Source organism: Somniosus microcephalus, chromosome 22 (assembly GCF_052327205.1).
Source record: "Somniosus microcephalus isolate GS21.2 chromosome 22, FLI_Smic_1.0, whole genome shotgun sequence".
NCBI lineage: Eukaryota > Metazoa > Chordata > Chondrichthyes > Squaliformes > Somniosidae > Somniosus > Somniosus microcephalus.
Window position 1 is genome coordinate 23,515,160 of NC_141008.1, and position 12,871 is coordinate 23,528,030.

General features: G+C 44.0%; 1 protein-coding gene across 3 annotated transcripts in view; it reads right to left on the reverse strand.

Annotated features, from left to right (window-relative positions):
• pom121 (POM121 transmembrane nucleoporin) overlaps positions 1 to 12,871 on the reverse strand; it is a 71,235-nt gene that overhangs the window by 16,839 nt on the left and 41,525 nt on the right. For 2 of the 3 annotated variants that reach the window (XM_085964328.1, XM_085964327.1), the window contains exons 11-12: positions 6,483 to 8,306; positions 3,358 to 3,396 (exon numbers count right to left, since the gene is read on the reverse strand). In XM_085964328.1, the coding sequence (XP_085820454.1) occupies positions 3,358 to 3,396; positions 6,483 to 8,306 (1,863 nt within the window). The remainder of the gene's footprint in view (positions 1 to 3,357; positions 3,397 to 6,482; positions 8,307 to 12,871) is intronic. The other variant, XM_085964329.1, reaches the window with a different exon arrangement.

The window sequence follows — 12,871 nt, forward strand, 5'->3', positions numbered from 1 at the left end:
CACTCCGTAAGGAAAATACCCAGTTGAAATCCTCATCAGCAAAGACTTGCAATTCACTGGGTGTGGAATATTGGGTGTAAACCCTTCTACCACATGATTAAACAGAGCTTGAGTTTTTTACACCAATCTTACACAATCATACTTCAACAAACTGCACCCCGCAGAATTTTGAATCTTGCGTGTAATCATTCGCAATCTGTGATCCACTATGCAGTAAACAGATCAGACTTTACAGCCTGTATGAACAAAATTGTTAGAGTGCAAAGCCTGGAACTGCAGTCAGGTTGCACTACATTAAGGTAAGATTCAAATGTCTGTTCATTCTACTGCAGTAAGACCTGCGCGAGTGGTTCTGGCTCGCCAAACCTACTTCTCATACACAAGCTTCAATCACAAAATAAACTTACTGGAATGTCTTGGCTGCCAGTTTTAACATATCCAGCAAGTTTACTTATAGATTTTAACCAGCTGCATGAAATGCAGGCAGCAGGACTGGCACCACGAGCACAGGTCTCAGTACAACATAAAAGCAGCTTTTGTTAAGACAACGTCCATTTAATGTGAACTAGCCTCAAGGACTCCTTTTAAAGAAGGTTAACCACCCAAAACATGAACCTGGCTTTTTCTCTCAAATGCTGGCAGGTCTGTTGGCTTCTTTCCAGCAATTGGAGGAAAGCAAGAGATAGAGCGAGCCGAGCCGCCAAGTAACTAGCCTTTTAGATTTTCAATCACAATGGGGTCATTTCAAATCACAATTGAGGGTCAATTGATTTGGATTGGTCTCGAAAAAGCAAGTTCAGGCACAATAGGCCAATTAGCCTCCTTCTGTACTGTAAACATCTTGGCTCTATTTTGTCATTCCAAACTTGGGCTGTGTTTGGAAAAAGCATTTTAAGCTGTACAGGTGTTTCCAGATCGACCACAAGTGGTAGTAGGGGAACCAGATGTGGTGATATATCAGCAAATCAGTGATCTGCACTGGGTTCAGTCTGAATTTCTTAACATCCCAGCAATACAATGCTAAATACGCCATTACTGGAAAGGGCTCAAATATTCCCCGTGCCGATCACCCTTCGCTCCACTGCCTGCACGAAATCCTGAAAGCCGGGATGGCCGTTGAGAAGGTCAAATGCAAAGAGATGGCAATTCAGTCATGATTTGTCTGATGTAAAGAGTTAGCACTTGTGGGAAGTGCCTGCATGGAGAAAATACTAACATTCAATAGACTACCCGAGGAAGGAGACCATGCAAAAGGTACATCACACTTTTGAAAAATGTTGTTCTTGGGATGTGGGCGACACTGCAAGGTTGCATTTACTGCTCATCTCCAGTTGCCCTGAGGTGATAATGGTGGTGAGTTCTTTTCCTCAAACTGCTGCAGTAGTTGTGGTGATGGGTTCTCTTGCCCCAGTGATAACAAAGGAACAATGATAAATGACCAAGTCGAGATGGCGTGTGACTTAGAAGTGATGGCACTGCCATTGCTTCTCCTCTTCTTGTTGGTAGGTGCTATTGAAGTAGACGGTTGAATTGCTAAATGCATCCTATACATCCTTCAGCCACAGTGCGCTGGTGGAGGAGTGGATAGACATTGAGACAAGTGGTAGGAGCTCCGAGCAAGCAGGCTGCTCGGTCCTGTATGGTGTCGAGCGTCGAGTGCTTTCTGAACCTGTATCCATCAAAGCAAGTGTTAAGTATTCCATTACACTGCACCTTTATCGACAAATGACAGATCAGGAGATGAGCCACTTGCCAGAATACCCAGCCTGAGCTGGTCCAGTTAAGCTTCTCGTCAATGGTGACCCCCTTGATGTTGATGGTGGGGGACTCAGCGATAGTGTCGCCACTGAAGGGGGTTGGGCCTTTTCTTGTTAGAGATTATTACTGTCCGAAACATATGCCTCAATGTCACGTGTCAGCCTAAACGGAGACGTTGTCCAAGTCCTACTGTAGGCAGACATGGACTGCTTTGTTATTGAAGCTGCGAATTTGGCTCAATGCTACAGAAACATCCATAAACATCCTCACTCATAACCTGCTTCCTCAGTCACCTCTGACATAAGGTCAAGATGGTTGGGCTGAGGACGCTGTTCTGAGGAACTCCAGCAGCGATGTCCTGCGCCTTCAGTAATTTTAAGAAGTTTCCTGTGTTCAGGTAGGACTGCAGCCACTGGAGGGTTATCCTACTGCCCTCAGTTTTGCTAGGGATCCTTGAAGCTATACTCGGTCAGGTGCTACCTTGATGATGTGGGCTGTTGCATTCAGGAAGCGATAACATCTCCTCACTCTGGATTTTTAGACATCCTTGCTAGGTTGTAAAAGAAAACTGGGTACATGCCCCAACGAGTCTCGAGATGGATATTATGCTAAAAACTACTAGAGTTACCATGATGATCCAGCAAGAAAAGGTAGTGCACATTCTATTTCCCTGAAAAAAGTCCAGCTCAATATAGAAATACATACAATTAAAAATTCTTCCTCATTCCAACAGGTTACACATGGAATATTTGGGCACATAAATACCAGCTGCCTAGACGGAATTATCGAGTGTGTCAGGGGAGAGAAGAAGAATACAACTACAGGAAATTTTGGTTTATCCGGAGGTTGTATGTCCGGAAACCTCGATCTAACGGCAGAAATCAGCAGCCGTTTTGTTAGGTTTTTTTTCTTTTTTATTCTTCTCCTAGCATTTTTTTTTTTTTTTTTTTTTTTTTTAAAACAGTCAGTCTCTGGAAAGCCTCTCTGAAGCTGTTGCTAAGCTACAAAGACGCTTCCAAGGTACGGGCTGACTGTTTACAAGCTGTTGCTAAGCAACACAGTGTTTGTTGTCAGATACGGAGATGAAAACCTCCGTATCCTTCAACATTAGCGCTGGTCTGTCCGGAAGTTTTCATAGATCGGCATCACGCCGGTACCGGATATCGCGAAGTTTCCTGTATATTGCAACTAATGTCAACTGTTACTCATAGCATTTTGCGGTACAATGGTCATCTAAATTGATGCATTACTATAAATGAAAGAATGTTGTTTTATCTTCATATATTAAGATCAATTCTTTGTCAAGTCCATACATTGCTCCCATTTCCTGGTTGAATCTGCTACCTGTGTTAAGTGAAAGGTAACAATCGAAGCAGCAGCTAAGGTTATTAACTGCATCTTCTACAGAAACACATTTGTGCCATTTCTGTTAAGCAGCTAGACTTGCTGGAGCAAAGAGCAGAGACAGCAGAATCAAGTCAAAAATTATCTTCCGAAGCAGACATTTATTTTTTACGTGTCTGCCATTGCTACTGGTAGAAAGCAGCCAGTAGTGAGCAGCCAAAGCTTACAGAACACTGCAGCATCACATTAACTTACCAGTCCCAAAATTCAAACTGGGAGTTCCAAAGTTGAACCCTAGTGGAAAAAAAATGGTGACCGTCACCAGCAACAATTATTGATGGTTAAAAGTTTGGTTAGAACAAAAAATGCAGTTACACTTCACACACTGTGTTCACACAATCCCAGCTAGACACTCACTGGCCTGAACACCATTTTTGAGGGCTCATCTACAGTGACTCAGCTTTCTACACTGGAGCTGGAGTTATGTCGGGATGTATTTTAGTTAAATTTGCAGATGGTACAAAAACTAAGAGGGATGGGTGATTCTGAGAAGGCAGCTTGGGAAATGCAAAATTAGACAAAAGATGTAACTGGATGAAACAAACAGATTAAATTTAGTGCCGACGAGTGCAAAGTGCTGCACGAAGAAAGAAAAGTGCACAACATGTGAACTCCATCAATAGTGTCAAAATAGCCGAGGATAAAGCTGAAGGAGATCTGAGCCCTGACGATCCATCCAACCACTAAACAGGATAGAAACAGAACAAAGAATTCTGAACTATACAGCCGAGTACAACTTAGAGGAAGTCATGCTTATACTAGCTCTGGTCAGAGGCACAAGAGAGGCATTCAAATGTTGATGGTCGTGCAGAGAAAAGATCGCTAGTGTCAAGAGGTCAGTTATGAAGACAGACTAGAGAAACTTGGGCTTTTCAGTCTAAAAGGAGGGGACTGAGGAAGAATCCAAAGAGTTATGTAAAACAGTCAAATATATGAAACAGGTCGATCCTGAAAACTGTTATAAAATTTAATTGAGTGTGCAAGACAAGGGAGCATGGCTTCACACGTAAAAAGCAAAATTAGGACCAACGGGGTGATCTTTTCTACACTAAAAATGCTGAGTAGTGGGGCGGGTGGTGAGGGCAGAAGAAGACAGCAACAGAAGGGTCTTTCTCGATGGACGAATTAAGATGGGTTAGAGTCCCTACTCATCTTTAACGCTGTGTTCTTAAGCACAAATGTAGCTAATTTACAATCACAACATTGCATTGCCAAAACTTGATACTACAAAGAGCACGAGAGTTTTTTTTTATATTCAAAATGTTCAGGCAGGATCATCATATTTTTGTTTGGATGGAGTAAAACTGCTTTAAAAATCCGGATCCTGTAAAATTCTGCCCGGTTATTAACATCAAATGTGCAAGACTCATATATTGGGAGCTGGCAGTGCTAAGCTCAATAAAAGCACTTGAAGCGTACGCACAGGAGTTCAATGGATAACTTAAGAATACAGCTCCTCATAAACTCCAACAGCAGAGGTAATCTTTGAGCAATACAGACCAAAGTCTCAGGATCAACCGATAGCCTGTGCGGAGTCACCGGATCGAAACTGGGCCAGCAGTAGGGACACTTTAATTGGTCACAATGTAATGTCCTCCCCATTTTCAGTTGAGACTTGCACAAGAATAATGGCAACTTGGGCAACCAGCACCTTGGATCTGTGGCGAGGGACCCGATGTGTTTAGGAGAGGATGGGAGGAAAAGAAACGATTTCCTAGTGAAATACTAACATCTTCATTTTGTTCCCTGGTCCAGAAACAATGTATCCCATTGGCACAAGTAACATTCGTGCTAACAAAATAGAAAATCTACAGGCCAAAATCAATCGGTACGTTAAAATAACTGAATTAAAGAATGTTCCTGGATTTAATACTTAAAACTTCTACTTCCACAGAATAGAGTGGCTCAGTAACAGTGGGCTCCGACTGCTTTCCCTCAAGCCCAAGTTTCAACTTAGGAACCCCTACATTTCATACTCAAAGTAACAGGCCTCACTCACACAGAATTGCCCCAAAACCAAAGAAAGGTTTCTTCTGAGAAGACCTAACCTTTTAAATAAAACGTAATGTTTTTGAGATCGAGTAGGTTTAGAAACGCCCCTACATAGTAGAGAAGTCGCAACAGAATTCATAACAGAGCTGGATAAATAGAGCTGTGTTTAGCCTGGCATTAAGCAACATTGACGATTAGCCAACCAATGTTTTTGTGAGCAAGGCACTGCCAGGTATAAAGACCAGGAAGTGGTCAGATTTGAAGCACGGTCAGTGCGCGTGTGAACAGGACTTGGTGAGGGTTCGGTTATGGGCCGCAGCATCAGAAGAAATTTGGTCATTATGGTGGTTAACGAGGAATAATTAATTAGTCTGGACTTAGAATCAGATTAAGTTCAACTCAGAAACTGGGTCATTCATCCCAATTCACCTGCGCTAGTGATTAAAACAAAGTCATACGCACCAAATAGATTAACATAATAAACCGAGGCCCAATCTACTCGTTCAGATGGACATAAAAGGTCATATGACACTTTTTCCAAAGAGTAGCACGGAATTCTCTTGATGTCCTGGCCAATATTCCTCTCACAAACACTACTAAATCAAATTAACTGATTATTCATCTCTCTGCTGTTTGTGGGATTTTGCTGCGTGCAAGTTGCCTACATTTCAGAAGTAATTCTTTTGTCGTGACTCACTTTGGGACGTTTTGAGCACATGGCAGGCACTATGGAACCGTGCCCCAGCAGAATCTAACACCTTTTCAAGAGGAAAAGGGAGAAAACTGGCAACAAAGCTACAAGAATCTGCCACGGAAACACAGTCTCAAACCAGTTTCGACCGTGGACACACTCGACATCACAAAACAGGTGTGAAGAATGGAAAACTCACACTGGTGTAATGGGGTAGCTAATTAGAGGTTAGAGCCGAGGCAGTCAGTCGTGGAACAGTAGCTAACTTTATTCTGCATCTTGCTGCGCCGTGCCTACAATTGGAGTGCCTTACTGCCCAAAAGCAGAAAATTCTACCAGTCCCCATCACCGGTAGCCCTCATTTTGGAGGAACACAAAACACCAGAGTGCAAAATAGCAAATTCAATTAAACTAAGCCAGACGTTTGTAAGGGAGTACGGCCAGACGTGGTAAACTACAAACCAATCTGTAGGGCCCAGCTGTAGTTCCTGTCCATCTATAAAAGCAATTATCAGTTAATGTAACGAGGAACAAAATAAGTCCACAGGAACTTCTGTTAAGAGGGATTATTACATATGTGCAGCAAAATCCATCAACTTTCTAAATATCAGAAGGCTAGGAATAAAGGCTCACTCACCTCCAAAGGCAGGCTTGTTTTCGACTGTGTTTGCAGCTCCAAAGTTGAACTGTGGAGTGCTCTGGTTTTGCGGGCCTTGGTTAGTCAATGATGAACCAAACATATTTTGAGATGATGACGTTGAGGTGGAAGTGGCAAACGGGACGGAAGGGTTTGAAGAGCAAAATCCACTCTGACCTGAACCAAAGAAGCCAGCTGTAGCCATATTTGGATTGGAGGCAGCCATATTGAAACCGCTGGTTGTTACAACTGGCTGGTTTGATGAACCAAAGCCAACCGCTTGTGAAGAGCCAAAGATCGACCCTGTTGTACCGCTACCCGAACTCTTGGTAGCATTGAACATTGAGGCAGCGGTGGAAGGGGTGGCTGTACCGAATGAGAAACCCGCCGAGGTGCTGCCAAAAGCCGGTTGTGTAGAAGTCGATCCAAATCCAGTCTGAGCCGTAGCACCGCCGAACACTGGTTGGCTGGGGGTTCCAAACGTAGACTGCGAAGTGGTACTCGGAAAGGCTGACTTGGCAGTAGAAGCTCCAAAGTTGAAGGGAGTAGCAGCGTTGCCAAAGGCAGGGGCTTTACTTGGGGTTTGTTGGGTTGCTGCAGCATTAGCCCCGAACGATGATTGACTGCCTGTGCCTCCAAAGTTGAGCTGGGCTGTCGGGCCCCCAAAAGGTGGTGTGCTTGTGGCATTACCAAACAGGGAGGTTTTTGCCGAGTTGCCAAACGCAAGAGTGATCTGGCCACTTGAAGTAGTAGAAGGGGTTGAGACCGCAGGGCCAAAACTCCCAAATAAATTTGAAGTGGGTGCAATGCTTGTTGACGCCTGGCTTGTGGCCACTGCTGCCTGTCCAAAGGCAGGGGCCAGTGGGCCAGCTGATGTTGCAGCTGCATCTGCACAGGCCTTCCCAAATTGGAACACAGCACTGGGTGCAGCAGTGGTGTTTGTTGAAGGGTTTGAACCAAACTGAAACGGTTGCTGGGCCGATAGGCTGTTGTTTGCAGTAGGTGTTGCATTCTGCTTTGAAGAAACAGCAACATTTAAGCCAAAACTAAATGGGGCTTTTGAGCCCTTCACTTCTGAATCAATGTTTGAACTCGCTAACGTATTGGAGGCAGCAAATGGGAACAGAGTTGAACTGGATTTTGTAGAAGTTGTGAGAACAGTAGTTTCGTTATTAGTTGCTGCTTGAGTTGACTGGCCAAATGTGAAAGGTGCCGATGTGGTGGTCGAAGTTGTCGGTGTCGTGGAGTTCCCAAACACGGGTTTGAATGCAATGGTTGAGGTAGCAGAGCTTGACGTTACCGGTGCTACCAAGCTTACGGCTGCAGTAACTGGCAGCCCCGAGCTCAATGCGGTTGATACCATAGTGGTCTGGTGTGCCACTGGCAGACCAAACACTGGCTTAAACTCAGGTGTGCCGACAGATGAAGGAGCTGTGGCACCAATGGCTGTTGGGATTACGGTCACTGTGCTCGGCAGGCTAAAGCTTGAGCTTGGAGGTGCAGAACTCCCAGTACACACAGCTACACTCATTTCAGGCCCTTTGTCAACAACTTTACTTTCTTGTGCACTAACTAGAGCAGAAACCTGGCATGAGTTGGTGGTGGTGGTGATGGCTTTGGTAGCAGGTTTATTGATTGGAGTTATGAGAGACTGGGTGATCGAGGGACATGAAAAGTTCAAAACATCAATTGGCTTAAACCCTGCAATGTCAGTTGTCATCGTCATAGGAGTAGTAGGAGTAGGCAATACATCACTCTTGAAAGCTTTAATGGAAGGTTCTGAAGCTTTAATCAGGTTGTTTGAAGTCACTCCATCAACAGAATCTGGGAAGGGAAAAAGAAAGAGTGTTGATATCATTAAAAAGTCACTTAAGCAATCAAGGGTTTAAAAACTGAAAAGGATGCCTGCAATTACTAACATGCACCCTTCTTTCGATATAAATATCCCGCTCCATCTGTTAAAAGTACTATTCCATTTTGTTTTCACAGACAGCTCAAAACAAAATTAAAAAGTTGTTTTCTTAAGTGCATCCTCTGGGTTAGGCTATTGTCCCAAGTAGAGATTGGGCAGTGAGTCAATTCCAACACGTAATGGGTGTGGAGTCGGACGCCACTGAATTCCTGAAGGGATCTGCAAAAGACCTAAATCTGTATCACTTTCTACATGCAAGGAAAGTGCAACGAGACCTGGGTGTCCTGGTGCACCAGTCGCTGAAGGTAAGCATGCAGGTGCAGCAGTCGGTTATGAAGGCAAATGGTATGTTGGCCTTCGTTGCGAGAGGGTTTGAGTACATGAACAAGGATGTCTTGCTGCAGTTGTACAGGGCCTTGGTGAGACCACATCTTGAGTATTGTGTGCAGTTTTGGTCGCCTTATCTGAGGAAGGATGTTCTTGCCATGGAAGGAGTGCAGTGAAGATTCACCAGGCTGATACCTGGGATGGCAGGAATGACGTATGAGGAGAGATTGGGTCGATTGGGCTTATATTCGCTGGAGTTCAGAAGAATGAGAGGGGATCTCATTGAAACTTATAAAATTTTAAACAGGACTAGACAGACTAGATGCAGGAAGGACGTTCCCGATGGCCGGGGAGTCCAGAACCAAGGGTCTCAGTCGAAGGATAAGGGGTAAGCCATTTAGGACTGAGATGAGGAGGAATTTCTTCACCCAGAAAGTGGTGAACCTGTGGAATTCTCTACCACACAAGGCAGTTGAGGCCAATTCATTAAATATATTCAAGAAGGAGTTAGATATATTTCTTAAGGCTAAAGGGATCAAGGGGTATGGGGAGAAAGCAGGGACAGGGTAATGAATTTGGATGATCAGCCATGATTTCATTAAATGGCGGAGCAGGCTCGAGGGGCCGAATGGTCTACTCCTGCTCCTATCTTCTATTTGATCATTGCGGTCGAATTGCTTCAAAGACTGATGGTTTGAAGTGAAGTGATAATAGCAAATTAATAAATGGGCACCATCTATTCTATATTAATTGAATTTAAATGTTCTGGGGCTGTCATTTATACGAGGTTGTTGACCAACACATTAAAGTTGGAACAAGTAGTGAGTAATGGCTTATTGACCATGACACTGAATTCTGAATCCACCCCTCCATCACTGCAGTGTGTACCATCAACAACAATTTGCATTTATATAAGCTCCTTTAACATAGTAAAACATCACAGTGCTTCACAGGAGTGATCAGACAAAATTAGAGAGCAAACCACAAAGCACGAGTGGCTGGCAAGAGTCAGTAAGGGTCTGGGGAGGAGGAGAGGAAGACTGGGGAATGGGATTGGAGGCCTGGGGAAAGAGACAGGCAATGGGAGTCGGTCGAGAGGGAGACTGGGGAATGGGATTGGAGGCCTGGGGAAAGAGACAGGCAATGGGAGTCGGTCGAAAGGGAGACTGGGGAATGGGAGGGTCAGAGAGAGATTGGGGGAATGGGGTCAGAGAAAGAGGGAAAATGGGGGACAGGAGGCGGGAAATGGGGTCGGGGGGAAATAGGGGCCAGGAGGAAGGAAACAGAGTGAGAGAGGGGCAATCCCAGAGTGGAGGCTCAGTCGTTGAGTATATTCAAGACCAAGATCAATAGATTTTTGGACACTAAGGGAATCAAGGGATATGGGGATAGTGTGGGAAAGTGGAGTTAATGAATAGCAGAGCGGGCTCGAGGGGCTGAATGGCCTACTCCTAATTCTTAAGTTCTAATTAGGGCGTGGCTAAACGCTTGTTCAAAGGAGGTGTCTTAAAAGGTGGTCAGAGGGAGGGGGGAGGGGAGGGGATTCCAGATCTTGGGGCCGAGACAACTGAAAGCACAGCCACTAAATCTACAGAATGTACTGCAGAATTTCACCAAAATTATTTCCAGAGGCCCTACTCCACTGAGACTATATAACTAAGGAGGACAACAGTAACAATATCATTGGAACACCAGCATCTACATCACATCATTCTGACTTGGACTGGTTTGTCGGGTTTTCAAAAATACATTATAGGCTGAATATGTAGCAAGAGCCCAATACATGTTCTCAGCCTTCACACAATACTCAAATCCAGAATATTAACACTGGCAAATGACCATGGAATGATACAGCACAGGAGGTAATTCAGCTCATCGTGCTTTGGTACTCATTACCTGTCCCACTCCCCCACTCTTTTCCCAGAACCCTGCAATTTTTTTCCCTTTAAGTATTTATCCAATTCCCTTTTGAAAGTTACGATTGAATCTGCTTCCACCGCCCTTTCAGGCAGTGCATTCCAGGTCACAACAGCTCACTGTATAAAAGAAAATGCTTGCTCATGTCACACCTTTGGTTCTTTTGCCAATCACCTTAAATGTATGTCCACTGGTTACTGACCCTCCTGCCACTGAAAAGTTTCTCCTTATTTACACTATCAAAACCATTCATGAATTTCAACACCTTTATCAAATCTCCTCTTAATCTTCTTTGTTCGAAGGAGAACAACCCCAGCTTCTCCAGTCTCTCCACATAACTGAAGTCTCTCATCCCAGGTACCATTCTAGTAAATGTCTTCTGCACCCTCTCCAAGGCCATGACATCATTCTTAAAGTGTAGTGCCCCGAACGGAACACAAAACTCCAGCTGAGACCTAACCAGTATATAAAGGTTTAGCATAACTTCTTTGCTTTTGTAATCTACAGGAAACTTTCGATTAACCGGCCCCGAAATAACCAGAACGCTCTATCCACCGGCAAAATTCAGGAGTCGGTTCAGGTAACTTTTTTTTACTTTTATTACTTTTTTTACTCCATTTGTTGCTGTGCAAGGGTGTAACTGAAGCTGTTGCTAAGCTACAGAGACGCTTGCAACTTGTGCCGATTGTTTTGAAGACAAGGTTTGTTGCTTTATACGGAGCTCTGAGCTCCGTATCTTTTACTATAGCGTTCGGTTATCCGGAATTGTTGATGAACCAGCACCACGTCGGTCCCGTCCGTGCCGGATACCAGAAAGTTTCCTGTATTCCTCTTAATAAAGCCAAGGATCCCATATGCTTTCTTAACAGCTTTCTCAACTTGTCCTGCCACCTTCAAAGATTTGTGTACATACACCCCCAGGTCTCTGTTCCTGCACTCATTTTAAAATTGTATTTAAATTTATATTAAATCTCCTCATCCTACTAAAATATATTGCTTCACACTACTGCGTTAAATTTCATCTGCCATGTGTCTGCCCATTTCACCAGTCTATGTCCTCCAGAAATCTGTTACTCTCCTCCTTACCGTTTACGACATGTCAGAGTTTTGCGACATCTGCAAATTTTGAAATCATACTCTGTATGCCCAACCCCAGGTCATTAATATATATCAAAAAGAGCAGTGGTTCCAATACCGATGCCTGGGGAACACCACTGTATACTTACCTTCAGTCTGAAAACCAACCATTCATCACTGCTCTTTGCTTTCTGTCCCTTAGCCAATTTAGTATCTGCACTGCCACTGTCCCTTTAATCCCATGGGCTTTAATTTTGCTAACAAGTCTATTGTGTGGGACTTTGTCAAATGCCTTTTAAAAGATAAGAGAAGAAAAGCACTGATTTTGTAGGGAATGTCTTTCCAATTCTAGAGAGTCTCAGGTCTGCTGACCACCAGCAAGGAGAATCATATTTTGAGTGAGCAACCAAAGTAACCCTTACTGCTGAAATATAGTGACTGGAATCATGGAAGCAAGCAGATGATTCACAAGTGGGGAGATGGTCCTACCCAAAACAATCTGAACGAAGTCTTCAAAAAATTCTCATTTGTTTGACGTTAAGTGAAAACAAAGTACAACAAATATAATCAGAAGGGAAAAGACATTTTCCCCATTTCCCACACCAACCATGCTGTGGCCCCTCTGAGAGGAGACAAGTTTTTTTTCTTCTACTTAAGGAAATACGTGTGTTCATCTTGACAAGGGCTTTAGTGCTGGGAATAGAATTCTTCCCATTTCCAGCACCCAAAGTCAGCATCAAGCACTTCCAGGTCAGTTCTGGGATAGCACAACCAAATGGAAAGTAAAGCCCTCCACTCTGTCGCAACCCCAAACTGAAGAGCACCTGTGACTGCAGTGTGACATTTTCCCCATTTCCCACATCAACCATGCTGTGGCCCACCTCTGAGATTTCCAATCTGTGCCTAATTAGGGACAGATTTGTGCTCTAAGCCCATGCCCATTAGGAATTGGAATAATACGGTCCAAAAACATTTCACATTGCAACATTAACAGACAGCAAACAGGCACAGTATTCCCTGCGTATCACTGGACTATGCTGAATAATTAATGCAGCAGAGAAAAGGATTCTGGCTGTACACACAACAGGCTCAATCTGCCAGATATTTCTCAAGTTGCTGTGCCGACACTTAAGATATTTGTTCTAATCCTTGAACA